Below are 16,603 nucleotides of genomic sequence, written 5' to 3'. Positions count from 1 at the left end.
GAGTGCTCTAAGATACAGTGCTGTGGCGTTCAGCAGGAATCTGGCGAAATAGTTGATTTGGGAAGAGGGTGTTTTGCAAGCATAGCCAGTGCCAATACTTTGCAAGGTCAGACTGCTGCCTGTCTCTTACGGTGGAGGCAGCAGGGAAGCGCTGCAGGTTTCCTTCCCGTAATGATCTCGGAGCTGGCCTCGCTTGGCAGCCTTGCTTTTGGTGTGTCAGCTTGCCCCCTCCCCCACAAGAGGCAATTAATGGTTGGGACACGTTTGCTTTGCCTAGAGAAGCAAAACACACTGGCGTGTTCAATAAGGTTGTGCAGTCACAAGACACGGACTGAGGGTAAGTCACCTGATAACACAAACACACACACTCTCTCTCTCCCTCCTTCTAAAACAAAATCTGTTTCCATTGCTTTTCCAGGATGTGCAGAACAAGCTGAGGGAGTTGGTCCAGGGTGTGGGAGACGAATTCATGACTTGCAAGCTCGCAACTCAGGCCAAGGTATTTTGTCTCATGTAGCTGGAAAGTCTCCTACCTGCTTGGAAAACAGCAGCGGTTTTGTTTGAACAGGAAGCTCCCAAAGGCTTCTTTTGTAACAGCGAAGAGAGGCGCTGACTGCAATTGTGCTGATTTAGGCTGCTTCGATCCCACTGACTTTGGCATTTCAGGAGCTCAGCCGTGTGTGGAAGGCAGCTGACTCCTGGCTCTGATTGGGTGAAAGAGGAGGAGGAAAATGGTGGTCCAACAATATTTATTAACTATGTAGCACCTACACTTACACAGTGTACAAGAATATATTAACAACAGACTGCTAAGAGTTTTGCAATCTACAGCACACTTTCTGGCAGCTAGAGATTAGCTGGTTGTCTTTGTAAAGGGGGTGTGTGTCTGTAATGGCGCCATCTGCTGGATCAGAGCGATCACTACAAGGTGGACTACTTTTTCCAGTTAACATTTAGGGCAGGCATAGGCAAACTCGGCCCTCCAGATGTTTTGGGACTACAATTCCCACCACCCCGACCACTGGTCCTGTTAGCTAGGGATGATGGGAGTTGTAGTCCCAAAACATCTGGAGGGCCGAGTTTGCCTGTGCCTGATTTAGGACCAAGCTATAAATGTGGAATGTGTTTGGTTGGATCTCCTGTCTCCTTAAATGCATTCTAAAATGAGCTGTGTTGTGGAGTGATGGGGAGCAGATTGCATTAAGGCTATTACAGCACAAGAGAGGGGGTGCTTAATCCTCATGGCTGCAGCACTTTCCCCACGGACAATTTTTTACTGCCCTTTGTAGTATATACCTGAGGGTAGTTTGCCCTCCTAGGGATAACATACAGGTTCACATATGTTATTGCATGTATGGACCTGTGTGTTTTCTCCACTGGGGTACCTAATAGGTTGCTAGCCATGGTGGCTGTCGTCTGCCTCCACAGTCAGAGGCAGGAATGTTTCTGAATACCAGTTGCTGGAAACCACCGGGTGTGCTGCTGTGCCCAGGTCCTGCTTTTGGGCTTCCCATAGACACCTCGTTGGCCCCTGTGAGAACAGGATGCTGGACTAGGTGGATCACTGGCCTCATCCAGCAGCCTATTCTTAGGTTCTTACAGGAGCTAGAGGAGTTCAGTTCGCATCAGGAAAATGGCATGGGGAAGGGAGGATTAACCTTGCCCTCCCCAGTTCTGCATTCTTGATACAATTGGGTCCCCTGCTGTTCGCTTTTAAGAAGAAGGGAAACCCAGTTGCAGATCTCCCACCTTGCCTTGTTTGGTTGTCTGGCTTCACAATCCCCATCTCTAGTGCAACCCTGGAAGATTTTGCAAGAAATCAGCACTTGGGCAACACATTTGCCCATTTCTTTGATTCCTGCTCCACCTATTACTCCACCTTCTTGGAAAAAAAGGTGGATGCTTTTCACCCTTTTGTGATCCATGTATTGGCAGAGCACCAGCTTAACTTTCCACACCTCCCTATGTTTGCAACACTGGTAGCTGGGTGTGTGAGCGTCTGCTTGTAATTCCCTGCTTATCGGGAAAGTGGGTCGTGTGGAGTTGCAAAGAGATTCCTAATTGACATACATGCTGTCTGAGCTTGTAGGCAACTTTTCTCTCTCTCTGTGAAGCTCTTTCGTAGGACCGGTTGTGATCTAATTTGTGTTCCACTCTAGGATTTCCTGCCAGCTGACATCCAGGTCCAGTTCGCTGCCAGCAGAGAGCTGATCCGAAACATCTACAACAGCTTTTACAAACTGCGGGATCGAACGGAGAGGATAGCCTCCCGAGCAGTTGACAATGCCTCAGACCTCCTTTTGTTTGGGAAGGAACTAAGGTGAACTGGATTCGGCTGAACTATCTCTTTTCCAACCTCAAATGCAGGATAAACTAGATGAGATGATGGAGATCTGTCCGGTCACTTTTTACATGATGACAAATTACAGCTGTCGAGGGGCCCTGATCTGTTTTGGGACTGTGGTGCTGTGGGGTGGGAGAGTAACTACCGTATTTTTCGCTCTATAACACGCACCCGACCATAACACGCACGTAGTTTTTAGAGGAGGAAAACAAGAAAAAAATATTCTAAATGAAACAGTGGATGTATGATTTTTGTGGTTCATGCTGTGGCCACAGACATGTGATCTGACAGTGAGTTTGGAGTAGCCCAATGCAAAAATCCTGAGGATCCTTTGTAACCACGTTTTAAGTGGGGAGGGAAGGAAAAGCACTCAAGGGACAAGGAGCATGCGTGGGGTGGTTGGAGAAGGATGCTGCTAATAATGAAGAAGAGGGGTATAAGGGGAGAAGGCTCCTCTCCTCTCCCGCTTTGCTCCTTTAAAGCAAACAGGCTCTGCTTTTCTCCCTCCTCCCTGCTCATCCCTGGCTTAGCGAGCTGAAAAACCTTGCTGCTATTTAGCTAGCTGAGTGGGGAGGAAAGAGGGACAGAGAGCCTGCTTGCTTTAAAGGAACCAAGCGGACAGGACAGGACAGGACAGAACCAACCGGACAGGACACAAGTGTAAGCGGCTCCTCTCCTCTTCCGCTTTGCTCCTTTAAAGAAGCAGGCTCTCTGTCCCTCTCTCCTCCCCACTCAGCGGCTCTTCTCCCGCTTTGCTGTTTCAAAGCGAGCCACGGAGGAGGGAAGGAAGGGGAACCATGGATCCTCGGCTCACGACTGCAGCAGATCCCCCCGCCATCTGTAGGCATTCCATCCATAACACGCACAGACATTTCCCCTTACTTTCTAGGAGGAAAAAAGTGAGTGTTATGGTGCAAAAAATACGGTATTTCCCTTTGCACTATTTTTCTGAAACAAATCACATCTCCCCATCACCCTCACCCAAAATCTGTTTGTCCCCTTAAGCTCTGTACACAAAGGTGTTCCCTATGTGCATGAATGTTTCCCCAAATAGGGCAGATAGCAACTTCTTTAGAGGGTGGGACTGGAGTCATAGAAACTTGGGGAAATGCTGCAGAGAGAGAAGGTGTTGCTTTCCTTCCTCTGTGCTGCTGCCCTGATCCACATCAAGTGCCCACTGCTTCTGTTTGCCAGCATTTGAAGAAATTCCACAACAGGTGACCTTTATCTCATCTGGTTTGATTCTTAGTGGCAGAGGCGCGATACCTTTTTGCAAGAACTGTGTGTCTGTGTGAGCTCACAGTCCTGTTCCATGCGGAACTTTGGAGCTAGTCTCCCACATTTTCTGATGGAACATGAATAATCTGAAGAAAGGTGTGTTTCCTGATCATTGCATGCTCCCTAAAAAGGCTAGGACAACTTGAGTTTAATATACACAGAGCTACCAGGGAAGACTGGAGAGTGAAATTGAAATATGTGGCTGCCCTCAGTGTGGCCACACGGGGCACTCCCTGCACCAACTGATTTAAGTCTTTCTTTCTGCTGGCTGCTATGTGTTGCCCTATGTTAGATCTGAAGAAGCCTTAATTTTGCAGATGGTTACAATCACTGGCGGAGAAAAGAGGTGTGGTGGGTGCGGTGCGGCCCGCCCCAGGTGTCATCCCTGGGGGGGGGTTGACATCGCCGCTCTGCCCCCCTGGGCCGCTCGCAGCACCCCCCGGGACACTTGTCGCTCGCCGCAGGCGGCAACCCCCTAGGACGCTCACCGTGGGTGGCACCCCCCTGGCACACTCGCCATGGGTGGCAACCCCCTGGGATGCTTGCTGCTCGTGGCACCTCCCCCCAGGTGCACAGCATGAGTGCCGCTCCAGGTGCTGGAGCAGCTAGCTCTGCCTCTGGGTACAATGACCAAGGCTGTGTAAACATTGTGATTCTGTGATAGTACTGTCCAAGCACAGGATTTGATGGTGGGTGCAGAATTTGGAATCTGCTTTCATTTTGTTTAAAGCAAGTTTCTAGCACCTGGGGGGGCGGGTTGCAATGATGTGCTTGGAAGTGTGTAAACAAATTAATATATACACATTTTGCTCAGTTTGCAAAATGTGTGCAAGTGGCAGGATCCTGTTTACATTATTGCAAAATTGCGGTTTTCGTTTTTGATCCAGATCACAGGCAACTCTGACAATGATCACTGATCACTTTATCTTCTGTAGCTGTCAGCTGCAGAAGAAGAGGGTGTGCACTGGGGGTGGGGGGAGGGGCTTGAGTTGCAAAGCATAATGAGGGTCTAGTTAAAGAAGAAAACAGAGCTGTAATTTGGGACAGGGGACCCTTGGCAGCCTGTGGTCTTTGTGGAAGTCTCTTCCTAGACCCTCTTGCATGCTTCTTTTCTTCCTGTAGTGCTCTGGGCTCCGACACAACCCCACTCCCTTCCTGGGCTTCTTTGAACAATAGCGCTTGGGGAAACCTCAAACAGGCCCTGAAAGGCCTTTCTGTCGAATTTGCACTACTGGCTGACAAAGCTGTTCAACAGGTGAGCTCCTGCTGCTTCTTCCTTGAAGAAAACGGGCTTTGTAGTTGTGCCTCTCTTTCCCCATAGCACTCCCCCACCCCCCAAAAAAATCAAAATTCAGGGCCCTGCAGAATCAGACCTGCAAACAGCCATGTTTCTGGTTCATAGGGATACTGGTTATCATCTGGAGGGGTCAGAAGCAAGTAGCACAGCCCAGGGCAGGCAGGTTCTAAAAGTCCAGTGGCCCAGAGAAAGGAAGATGAGGCACGGGAGTCATAACTTGAGCTCCACACCCACCCAGATTTGCGTACCTGACACTTCTCCATCTCCTTGAGAAAAGGAGGAGGAGGATCTGTGCCCTTCTGTGACCTATACATCACTGGAAGGAACCCGACCTAAATTGTCCACGCCTTGCTGAGTTTGGAACACTGTGGTGGCTTGGTGCATGTGCATGAATATGTTTAAGGGGGAAGGTGCTGATTAATTGAAGAGTGGTCTTGGCACACACGCTCTCTCTTCTCAATCACTCCTTTTTCTCTCTGAACTCGGGGACACTTTGCTCCTCTCTCTTTCTGCTGTGAAGAGTCATCTGTTTGTTTTGACAGCCATATGAAGCTCCCGTAGAGCAGCCAGCCTGGCTGTCAAATGCCTTAGAGTAGGGACTGCAGTCGGAGGGTGTGGTTATTATATAAGGCCGGGTGTGCCCCGATGGCTCCTCAAACCATCCGATTCTGCCTGGCTGCACAACTAACTGCACAACAGCTTTCAGTCATTATTGGTGTGGCGCTGCTGAGTGACAGTGGTGTGCCAGGTCATCCTCTTTTCAGTCCTGGTGGCTTAAAGAGCAAGGCATCGAACCCTGTTTCCAGATTCCCAGTCAGAGCCTCCTGGCTCATCACTTCCCTTTCTCAGGCCCTGCTTAGATGGACAGCCTTGGCATCTAAGCCTGTTAGTCCAGGGCACTCCCACTGTAGGTCTTTGAGACTGGAGATGTTGGGACAAGAGACTTGGAAATGTCTTTCCCCATGTTCTGTGCCTGGATGGGCTGCAGCCCAAGTCCACCCTGTTTCTTTCACTCATTTGCCCTTCTGCTTTCTAGGGTAAACAGGAAGAGAATGATGTGGTGGAGAAGCTGAACCTTTTCCTGGACTTGCTCCAGTCCTATAAAGTAAGCCCTGTCAGTGTGTGAGTGAATGGCTCAGAAACAGCTGTGTGTGCTTGCTTGAGGGCGTTACACGAGGCTTAATGGAAAGCTATCCAAGGAATGAGCTGGGAGGCCAAACTAGACATTTGGGAGGTTCTGGTGGCAAGTTGGGCCTTTTTCAGGGCTGTGTGCTGGCCCTGGGAGGTGGAGCAGGGTAGGAAATATGGCCAAGGTTATTTTCAGTTTCAGATCATCTCAGTTTAGTGTTAGGTTCAAAACCAGGAATCCTGGTTTACACAAACTATGGTTAGTTGCTAAACAAGCCAACTTCAAACCATAAATTATGACAATGTTTTGTTTTAACTAACAGTTGTCTGTTTTCAACAAGGGTTCCTGGTCTGCATGCAACATTAAACTGTGGTTCTTTGAAGCTGAAAGTAATCTCTGTTTTGCTCTGGTTCAGAGGCTTGTCTAAGTATTGCAAAGCCATGGTTTAGTGTAACATGTGAACCAGCCCCTTATCCTACTCACATCCATGTATCCTAAGATTTTGTATTGCATTTGTATGATGTATTTTAACTTCCTGTGGTGTTTTAATTCACTATGGGAGCCAATTATGTCTGATAAGTGGGGTAGTACGTCCCCCCTGTTAAGGGACGAGGGTGGTGCTGTGGGTTAAACCACAGAGCCTAGGGCTTGCCGATCAGAAGGTTGGCGGTTCAAATCCCCGCGATGGGGTGAGCTCCCGTTGCTCGGTCCCTGCTCCTGCCAACCTAGCAGTTCGAAAGCACGTCAAAGTGCAAGTAGATAAATAGGTACTGCTCCGGCGGGAAGGTAAACAGCGTTTCCGTGCGCTGCTCTGGTTTGCCAGAAGTGGCTTAGTCATGCTGGCCATATGACCCAGAAGCTGTACGCCGGTTCCCTCAGCCAATAAAGCGAGATGAGCGCCGCATCCCCAGAGTCGTCCACGACTGGACCTAATGGTCAGGGGTCCTTTACCTTTACCTACGTCCCCCCTGTTACAGATGGGGTGGGTATAGAGGCTAAGAAAGGGTGTGTTGCTTAAGGCCCACATAGTGAAATTGTGGCAAATATAAGATCTGAATGAAAAGCTTCCCAGCTCAAGAGATCTGTTTCATTCTGATATTGGGAAGTGATGCAGGTAAACATTCAGACTGTGCTGGCAGAGAAGAAACTTTGCTGTGCTCATTATTTTTTCCCCAGTGTGCTCATTATTATTGCCCTTGACAACCTCCTGTGTCTCCAAATGCTACCTGCTATTTAACAAACCTTTTTTTTTTTAAGATGGTAATTCTTTTTAACTTCTTTAAAATTGACTGCATCATAAAAATAATAATTATTTCTTGGAGCAAGATGGGCCAAGTTGGTCTTTTTGCAAATCTTTTTATTAAGCATTTTAGATATATGGCACGAAACACAGAGCATAAAATACAAAACACACACACATACACACACACACACTGCTGGCAGCGAACAGTTTCCTGCAGTGCATTTAAAATGCAAACTGGGGAGTCAAACAGTAAAAACCAAGTGGTGGTAAAACTCAATATCTACAGTCCAGAAGCCTTTTTGAAACAGGGAGGTCTGTATGCTGCAGTGGAAGGAGGCCACCCTGAAAGATGGCATCTCTGGGTGCATCCGCAGAAAAAGCCCTCTCCATTGTTCCAAACAAACAAGGGTTTGGGATGGATGAGGTCTTCTGAATCCTTTAATATATGGGCGGGCTTATATTAGCATTGCAGAACCTTTTATTTTTAAATCTTTTTTTTATCAATTCTCCTGTGCTATCTTTCCAGCATGTTCTGTGGTTCTTTCCCTCCCCCTATTTTTATTTTGACAAAGTAATAATCATAAATAAATAAGAACAAAAATTTTCACCCCACCACTGAGACCATTCCATTGTAACTATCCAACCTCCCAAAATTTCAACACCTCTTGTGATGGTTTGATCCCTTTCCACTTTAACAGTACAAATTCTAAAAACACCTTCCGTATCTCCTCGAAATCATTTCTCCTGTGTATTCCCCTGCTTACCTTAATGACACATGTTAATTTATCAATAATATTTATATCCCACACCTCTTTATACCACTGTTATGTGGATCTGAGCTGTATAGAAAGCATCCTCTTTTACAGAATGACCTGACTTTTCTCTCTGTGATGTAGGATCTTTGCGAGAGGCATGAGAAGGGAGTTCTGCACAAGCACCAGAGAGCCTTGCATAAATATAGCATGATGAAGAGGCAGATGATGAGTGCCACAGTGCAGAACAAAGAGCCAGAGTCTGTGGAGCAGCTGGAATCCCGAATAGTGGAGGTACAATCTCCTGCTTCTCCCATTGCACAGTGGTACCTCGCGTTAGGTTACATACGCTTCAGGTTACAGACTCCCCTAACCCAGAAATAGTGCTTCAGGTTAAGAACTTTGCTTCAGGATGAGAACAGAAATCGTGCTCCGGCGGTGCGGCAGCAGCAGGAGGCCCCATTAGCTATAGTGGTGCTTCAGGTTAAGAACAGTTTCAGGTTAAGTACGGACCTGAGGTACCACTGTATGTACTTTCTAAGCATTCAGGGCTTGGTGCATTCTGTCCAGACAAGTGTCTAGCCCACCTGGCTGTGGGCAGTGCCTTGTGAAACTCTTGCTAGTCAAGATTTCCAATAGTTCAGAGTGGTTTTGGGTTTTAGTCACCTTCAGTATCTGTGCAAAATAGGGTAATACTGGTGGGCTGGGTGAAAACAAAGACACACTCTGAGTAGTGTAGAGTTACCTCTTTGATTTAGTTGTGGATCGTGTGTTCTGACCATAACAATGCCCAGAGTGGTATACATGTGACACGTTAAAAAAGGAAAATGGTAAAACCATCTAAAACTCCTGCTAAAGTCTCTAAGAACATCCAGGAATCAAGCATTTCCAGGTTAACAAAAACCAAACAGGTAAAACCAAAAAGTAAACTGGATCTGACAATTGACAGCATGCATTTGCTCACAAGGCCAGGTTGTAGTTTGGTGGAAAGCCAGAAAAGATTGGGCTAAGCAGGCTCCTGTTGACAGAGCACCACCAAAGAGAAAGCACTTTGTAAAAGACGAGACGTGGAGCTTTGTCCCTAAAAGACAGAGAGAGTCTCATAGGGGATTAGGTGCTCCTACAGTCCGGATCTGGGGAGCCTGGGAAGTAGAGGAAGCTGCTTCAGTGGAGCAAGAAAGGGGATAATAGGCTTTGTATGGCCTGACCTGATCAAGAAAAAAGCCATCTGCTTTTTTCTTGCTGCCCCCTGCACTCTCAGTTATGTTTGTATCCTGCTGTATATGTGAGTCACTGACTGGTTGGGCAAACCCCATGGTTGTTAAGGCAGCATGTCCAATAACAGCCTCCCCTTGTTGATAATGACTTACTGCCTCATCTTTGTGGTTGCTTACAAACCTCTGGGGCTCTTGCTGTTGTGGGTGCTCAAGCTCCAGAAACAGGGGAGCTTAAATCACCCCATTCTAGCATGAGAGACAACTGTTGAGTTACATATATTGCATCCATCCTGCCCTCTGTCTGTGCTTCAGGAGCATCCCGCCAATCTCTCCTCTTCTTTTACAGCAAGAGAACGCTATTCTGACTATGGAGCTGCGGAATTACTTCTCTCTGTACTGTCTGCACCAAGAGACCCAACTGATCCACATTTACCTTCCTCTAACATCTCACATCTTGGGGGCTTTTGTCAATTCACAGATCCAAGGTCACAAGGAGGTGAGCACCTTTCAAAAAAATTGCTGTTACAGTCGTACCTTGGATCCTGAACGCCTTTGTACTTGGATGTTTTGGCTCCCGAATGCTGCAAACCCGGAAGAGAGTGTTCCGGTTTGCAAATGTTCTTTGGAACCCCAACATCCGATGTAGCTGGCACAGCTTCTGATTGGCTGCAGGAGCTTCCTGCAGCCAATCGGAAGCCGCGCTTTGGTTTCCGAACGGACCTCCGAACGGACTTCTGGAACAGATTTCATTTGACTTCCAAGATACGATTGTACAGTGGTACCTCGGGTTACAAACGCTTCAGGTTACATACACTTCAGGTTACAGACTCCGCTAACCCAGAAATAGTACCTCGGGTTAAGAACTTTGCTTCAGGATGAGAACAGAAATCGTGCTCCGGCAGTGCAGCGGCAGCAGGAAGCCCCATTAGCTATAGTGGTGCTTCAGGTTAAGAACAGTTTCAGGTTAATTACGGACCTCCAGAACGAATTAAGTATTTAACCCGAGGTACCACTGTATTACTTATTCAGTTGCTTCTCACAGGAGCCCAGGATGGGAAAACAAAACAGCACAAATTTTAAAAAATATTTGCAGCCTATCTGTACATCTTTCTCTGTCTATATAAATAGATACTTGATGGGTGATCGTTCTTTTCTGCTTCTGCCAGTTTGGTTTTTTTAAGGGTCCCCCGTGAGAATTCCCAGTTCTTTTTGGGTTTGGTGAAGGCAGAATTCCCTCTAAGCCAGTGTGTATTTATTAATGAATGAATGGGACCTGCAACCCAGTGTTGCAGAGTAGAGAGTTCCTTGTTCTGGGTTTGTGCCAGTCAGCCAGGATACTCCACTCCCACCCCCTCCACAACATTTCCCATATCTCTCTCCATATTGCTGTTTCCAAAAGAGCAATTTACTAATGGCAACAAGTGGACTGCTTTGAAGCAGTACAAGGCTTGAAAAAGTCAGGGCTTCAGTCTTCTGTGTAATGCTTCTGTAAAAGTTTGGCTTACTCTTGAGGCATGCTTCCCCCGCCCCACAACGCTGCCTTGGGTGCAGCCCCTCAAGGACCTCGCTGCCTTGCCTGAATGCCACATTGTGCCCTTCTCTCCTCTTCTCCGTGGTATGCCCCATGGAGGACCTTAAGGTCCATAAATAGCAACACCCTAGAGGTTCCAGGCCCTAAGGAAGTCAGATTAGCCTCAACCAGAGCCAGGGGCTTTTCAGCACTGGCTCCGGCCTGGTGGAAAGCTCTGTCTCATGAGACCAGGGCCCTGCAGGATCTGATTTCTTTCTGCAGGGCCTGTAAGACAGAGTTGTTCCGCCTGGCCTTTGGCTTGGAGCCAATTTGATTCCCTCCCCCTCTTTTTTCCTTTCTCCTCCTGTCATGAGGCTGCATTTTAATGTTTAAATGTTGTATTTTAATCTTGTTTTTAAGTTGTATTCATTCAACTTGTTTTTATTATTGGTTGTTAGCCGCCCAGCCTTGGCTGGGGAGGGCGGGGTATAAATAAAATGTATTATTATTATTATTATTATTATTATTATTATTATTATTATTATTCTCCTCCCTTTAGATGAGCAAAGTCTGGAATGAACTGAAGCCGAAGCTGAGCTGCCTTTTCTCCGGATCAAGCAACTTGTCAGCTCTACCCTTGTCCTCCCAGGAAGTCAACTTCTTTCCTAGTTAATGCCTTTGGACTGTGGGGCGTGGCAGGGAGCGAAAGGGAGCAGCTTGTGCTCCTGCGCATACGAATGTCGAGAAGTCTCCTCCCATTGGCTACATTAGTCCTTGTTGTTTCGTTTTGCTGCTTTGAGCTGCTCCATGATATATGGGCTGCCGGGAAATGTGACAGTGCCTAGAGCGAGAATGAGCAAGTTCAAACGGTTGTTATCTCTGCTTCATCAGTTTTGCTTGTGCGCACAGCCCCTTCGTGCGACTGATCAAACACAGCAGTGACTCTTTCACTCACTTGTTTCCCATTCATCCGAACCAGGAAGCTGTGGTTAGCAGCTTTGGAATAAGCCACAATAGTAAACCATGGTGTGATGTTGGCTTAATGTACTGGCCTGCTCTGAAGCTGTTGACCATACCGTAGTTTGCCAGTTTGGGTGAAATGGGAAAATCACATTAATGGAAGACTTCCTGACTCGCTCAAGTAGAAGGAGGCACAAGAAGGCTGTTTGTTCAGCCAAAAGACTTATTTAGATCTTGGTATTAAGCAGAGTTGAGATTCAGTCTCTCGCCTTTTATATTGTTTTTGAAGGACTCTGGGGCGACGATGAATTTCTTTGCTCCAAAAGCTTTGGTTTTATTCTCTGCTAGGAGCCTTCTGTTGCTGATACACTCTTCAATTTGAATATTTTTGGAGTTTATTGATTGGCCCTAGGAAAGCAACTCTTTTGCAAAGTAACTATCCTCAAAGGATTCTTGTGAGTTTTTATTTTATTTTATTAAGGGAGGGATCAGCACTCAGTGGTCACAGCTCCCAGATCCAGTGCTTGCCATCTCCCATTAGAAGGCTCATGCAGCAGGTGAAGGTTGGGGAGGGTCCTTCTCTGCCTGAGTCTCTAGAGGGCCACTGTCTGCCAGACAAGGCAGGACTGGGCTAGATGAGCAATAGTCTGATCTGGTATAAGGCAGCTTCCTATGTGCCTTGCTTTATATGTTCCCGAGAATGCAGGTGGCAAAGGTGAGGGTGAGCAGAATGCCATGGGCCAAATCTGTCCCCAAGTGGGCTGCTACCCAATCGCCTGCCCAAAGACACAAAGGCTGTGTACACGCTCCTATTTACTCTGCAACAAGTGTGCTCCTACAATGTGTTTGGGAAGTGGTGAGCATGCGACGTGAGCCACAAGCCATATCTACGGCCATCTGCCATGGATGCTTTAGTTGAGATTCTTGCATTGCAGGGGGTCGGACTAAAGGACCTTTGGGGTTCCCTTCCAACTCTACAATTCTATGATCCGTTCATTCCTTATAGAGTACTGCAGTTTGATGCATTTCCCTCCAAACCGGCTTCAATTTGAATTGAGAAAAGGACAATCGAGTTGTGTTTTCAGCCGGTATCATATACACAGTCACAATGTGCAGAAAGGGAGCTGCGCCTGTGGCATTAGGGCACACCAGCAGTTCACGTTGCCTGTGGCAGTTGATACCTTTGCCACCTCCCACTTCTTAAAAGTGGTTCTCCAGCAAAACCAACTGCTGGCCAGGGACCAAAGGGACAGTTGAAATTAGACCTTTTATAGCAGAAAACTTCTTTTGCATATGCTTCTGTTCCAGCGTGGTGTGCTTGCAGTGATGTACACACGCAAGGAAGCTGTATCCTTTTCTGGGTAAACATCCTCTCCAAAATATATCAAATGCAAATGGTGAAAACCATGACAGGAAGATGTAATGTGGAATATCTCCATTAAAGGCCGTCTTTAGAAAGCCATGCAGAATATAAGAATAATTTGTATATCAAATACACACTTATTTCCAAATGGGACTAATGAAGTCAAAAAAGAATTTAGCATTCCACAAAGGAATGAGGCACAGATTTCAAAGTTGCTAAACTGAGATAGTATCAAATACTACTCAACCAAGTATAATGCCTTAAGGATGAATTAAAGAGAAAATCAACAATGAATTGAGCAAGCAAATATATTAACTTCGCACACTTTAGTGTTTGCTATTTTACTGGCTGGGAGATTTATTAGTCTGATTTAGAGATATAGATAAATACATTTTAATATATTCTGAACTGCTTTCTGATATGGTCTGTTAATTCAGATATCTTGTGGTTTATATTTTTCACTGGTATGCATTTCATATATTTTATCTGTTTGGCTGTGTTTTGTCTCCCACATTTTCAGTGCTTTAAAAAAAATTATCGCACTGCAGTATGGAAGTATGCAGCCATCAGCCGTTTTTCAGAAGCATGGCATGGGGATCACATTGGAAGCAGCCACATTATTTCCAGCTTCAAAAGGTGTGTGAAGCATTTGCTTCATTCTTCCCTTTAGAATTGCAAGATACTTGTGGTTGAGGAGGAGAGTGTAATGGTTGTACCTCACTGCCAGATACATTGGCAGGAGGCTGTATCCTTATCAATAGACCCCAGTACAGAATGCAATGAAAGCCCCTCTATCCGAATTTCTGACCCAGCTCTCCTTCCACTTGATGTAATGGTGGCTTGTTTCAATTACTGGGGAAGATGGATCTTAACTTTGACATTCAAAGGGGCCTCCTCCTCTCCAGGGTCAGGCTCTGGAAAACAACCCCCCCCACACACAAGTTTGCAGCAGGAATGGTGTCTATGATGTCACCAGGATAACTTCCCCTTAATCCACACAGTGCATAGCAGGTGAGGGAAGGCAAAGGATAAATGTGTAGCCAGGTTAATGGTACAGTGGTACCTCTGGTTACATACGCTTCCGCTAACCCAGAAATAGTACCTCAAGTTAAGAACTTTGCTTCAGGATGAGAACAGAAATTGTGCTCCAGCGGCGCAGCAGCAGCAGGAGGCCCCATTAGCTAAAATGGTGCTTCAGGTTAAGGACAGTTTCAGGTTAAGAACAGACCTCCAGAACGAATTAAGTTCTTAACCCGAGGTACCACTGTATTGTGCTGGGGTTTTTTTTAATTAGGAGACTAAAAAGCAGGCAGCCCCACTGTAGCATTGGGGGTGGGATTAAACTAGTGGGTGAAACATGGTTGGATTGACTGGTCTGTAATCTTGCAAATTGCAGAACCAGATTCATACTGCAGGTGGACATTCTGTTGTGACCTTTTGTGCTAGATCTGCCTTTGTTGAGGGATGTGTGTGTTTCATAGATAAAATATATAAAAGGAGGGAGGTCCTGGCTCCCTCTCCACAGGCTTCTTTGCCTTCTTGGGACCACATTTTAAAACAAATCTACATGTGCCTTAACAGTACACTTGCCTCAATGTAAATATAGGTCTGTTAGTTTTTGAAGCACATGTTTTGCCCTTTATGACTGGAGGGATTAGGAGTCTTTTCTCTAGACTTCCCTCCTTTCCTTGCTTTGTTCCCCCCCCCCCAGGGGCAACCTCCTGGTTTCTCCTCCTTTAAATAGCTATCAGAAGCTGCAGGCCTCTCCCCGATGCAGGGAATAGCTCTGACCAACACAAGGACCTCATCAGTGTCCAACTCTGGTGTCGGGATATTTCACCTGCTTAGGACCAAACCGATGGCTCAGGTGGGCCTTGGGGCTTTCTCCTTGCCTATAAGTTAAGGGCTACTTGTGCTGGCTGGGGCTGGCAGGAGCTGTTCTCCAAAACATCCAAAGGGCACCAGGTTGGTCATGCCTGGTTTAAGCACACTGCCTAGGGGGACTCGGGCTGCAAACCAGCCTGAAGGCCTGCAAAGTGCACATTTCTACTTTTTTTTGCAGAAAAACTGACCTGCCTTTTCTTTTATATGTTAAAATAGTATATTTTTGAAAGAGTTTATAATGCAAATTAAAAGTATTAATCTTATTTCTTCAAGCTTGAGCAGCTAGCAAGGTTTTGTTTTGTGTGTTGGTAACAAAAGAGGGCAGGCATAAGCCGCCTATGGTGCCTTCGCCTTCTTCAGGAGGACCAAACTGGCTTAATTGCGCATGCGCCACATGAAATGGATGTTTTTGCAGCATCCGAAAAGCCAGCTTCTTCTTGTATTCCATTTTATACACAAGTCCCTTTTGAACTTGGTGGGACTTGCTTCCCAGTGAGCACAGGAGTGCATGGCTCTGAACATACATGTTTACTCTGAAGTAAACCCCACCAAAATCAGTGTGGTTTACTCATTCATGTGCACATAACTTTATGGCATTAATGGGTGACTGAGACAAATGCCTTTAATGTGGTTTTAGTTTTCCTCCAGCTTTGCCTAGTCAAAGGACAGCTGCATAAAACTACTAGTCAAAGAGGCTGCTCTTGTTGGACAGAAAATCTAGTCTCTACTTGGAGAGCAGTTTTTTATGTGTTCACTCTTTTGGGGAAGCCACATCCATGTAAGAAATGAGAATAGCTCTGCAGTGTGTAAATGTCTTAAGCCTTAAAGGGAAGTTATATTTCAACGGCAAAACTCTGAATGCCAGGTGGAACAACTGGCAAACTCTCAACTCTTTAACCTCTCCCCTCCCCTTTAGAAACCGCCAGTTGATAAGGGGTGCTTTTCTTCCCAGTATTTTTGAAATTTGCAAACTTCATGTCTCCTTCTCACTTTGCATAGTGTTTTTTGTTTTGTTTTTTAAAAAGAAATAAAGCACTTTATCAAACTGCAGGAATTGGAGAACGTCTTGCTACAGCTGATAAACTAAAAAAAATGTTTACAGATTTTATGACTATCCAAAAAAAATAAAATAAGAATCTATCAAATGTTACAAAAATGTGTGTTCGTGAATGATGTATGAAACTTGTATAAAAAAAATTAAAAGTTTATTTCAGTTGCAAATTTATTACTCGTCTTTGAGATGGTGTCAGGGTGCTTGGTTATTCAAACCTCTTGATGTGTGACTGGTTATTTCTTGGCTGTGTGTGGAGCAATGAACACTCAAACTGAGGAGATTGAATGACAGACATTTAAAAGAAATAAAAGGGCACTTTAAGACTGAAGTCTTCTCACTGGCTTTTAGTTATGATAAGAGGGATCTGCTTTGGGCCCTTTGCCCTCTTAGATTTTCTTTCCTAAAGCCTACTTATTCTTCTACAAATGCTGGGAGACCCCCCAAGCCTGCAGATAGCTTCCTCTTTGCATGTGGATGGCACCATTTTGGTTCTATGCAGATAGAACTGGGATTGCTATTAGAATATATACATCCCCACATGTTCAGAAGCAAGATGCTAGTGAATACTAGTC

At 46.0% G+C, this 16,603-nt stretch overlaps 1 protein-coding gene across 2 annotated transcripts in view; it reads left to right on the top strand.

The window, feature by feature from the left end:
- SNX8 (sorting nexin 8) overlaps positions 1-13,775 on the top strand; it is a 37,649-nt gene extending 23,874 nt beyond the window's left edge. For both annotated transcript variants that reach the window (XM_053364639.1, XM_053364638.1), the window contains exons 5-11: positions 419-499; positions 2,160-2,320; positions 4,745-4,877; positions 5,956-6,024; positions 8,188-8,337; positions 9,607-9,756; positions 11,330-13,775. In XM_053364639.1, coding sequence (XP_053220614.1) covers positions 419-499; positions 2,160-2,320; positions 4,745-4,877; positions 5,956-6,024; positions 8,188-8,337; positions 9,607-9,756; positions 11,330-11,443 — 858 coding nt within the window. In that variant the 3' untranslated portion in view covers positions 11,444-13,775. The remainder of the gene's footprint in view (positions 1-418; positions 500-2,159; positions 2,321-4,744; positions 4,878-5,955; positions 6,025-8,187; positions 8,338-9,606; positions 9,757-11,329) is intronic.
- The last annotated feature ends 2,828 nt before the right edge of the window (positions 13,776-16,603 follow it).

The sequence above is a fragment of the Podarcis raffonei genome, chromosome 14 (genome assembly GCF_027172205.1).
Source record: "Podarcis raffonei isolate rPodRaf1 chromosome 14, rPodRaf1.pri, whole genome shotgun sequence".
NCBI lineage: Eukaryota > Metazoa > Chordata > Lepidosauria > Squamata > Lacertidae > Podarcis > Podarcis raffonei.
This window is presented reverse-complemented; position numbering and strand designations above follow the sequence as displayed.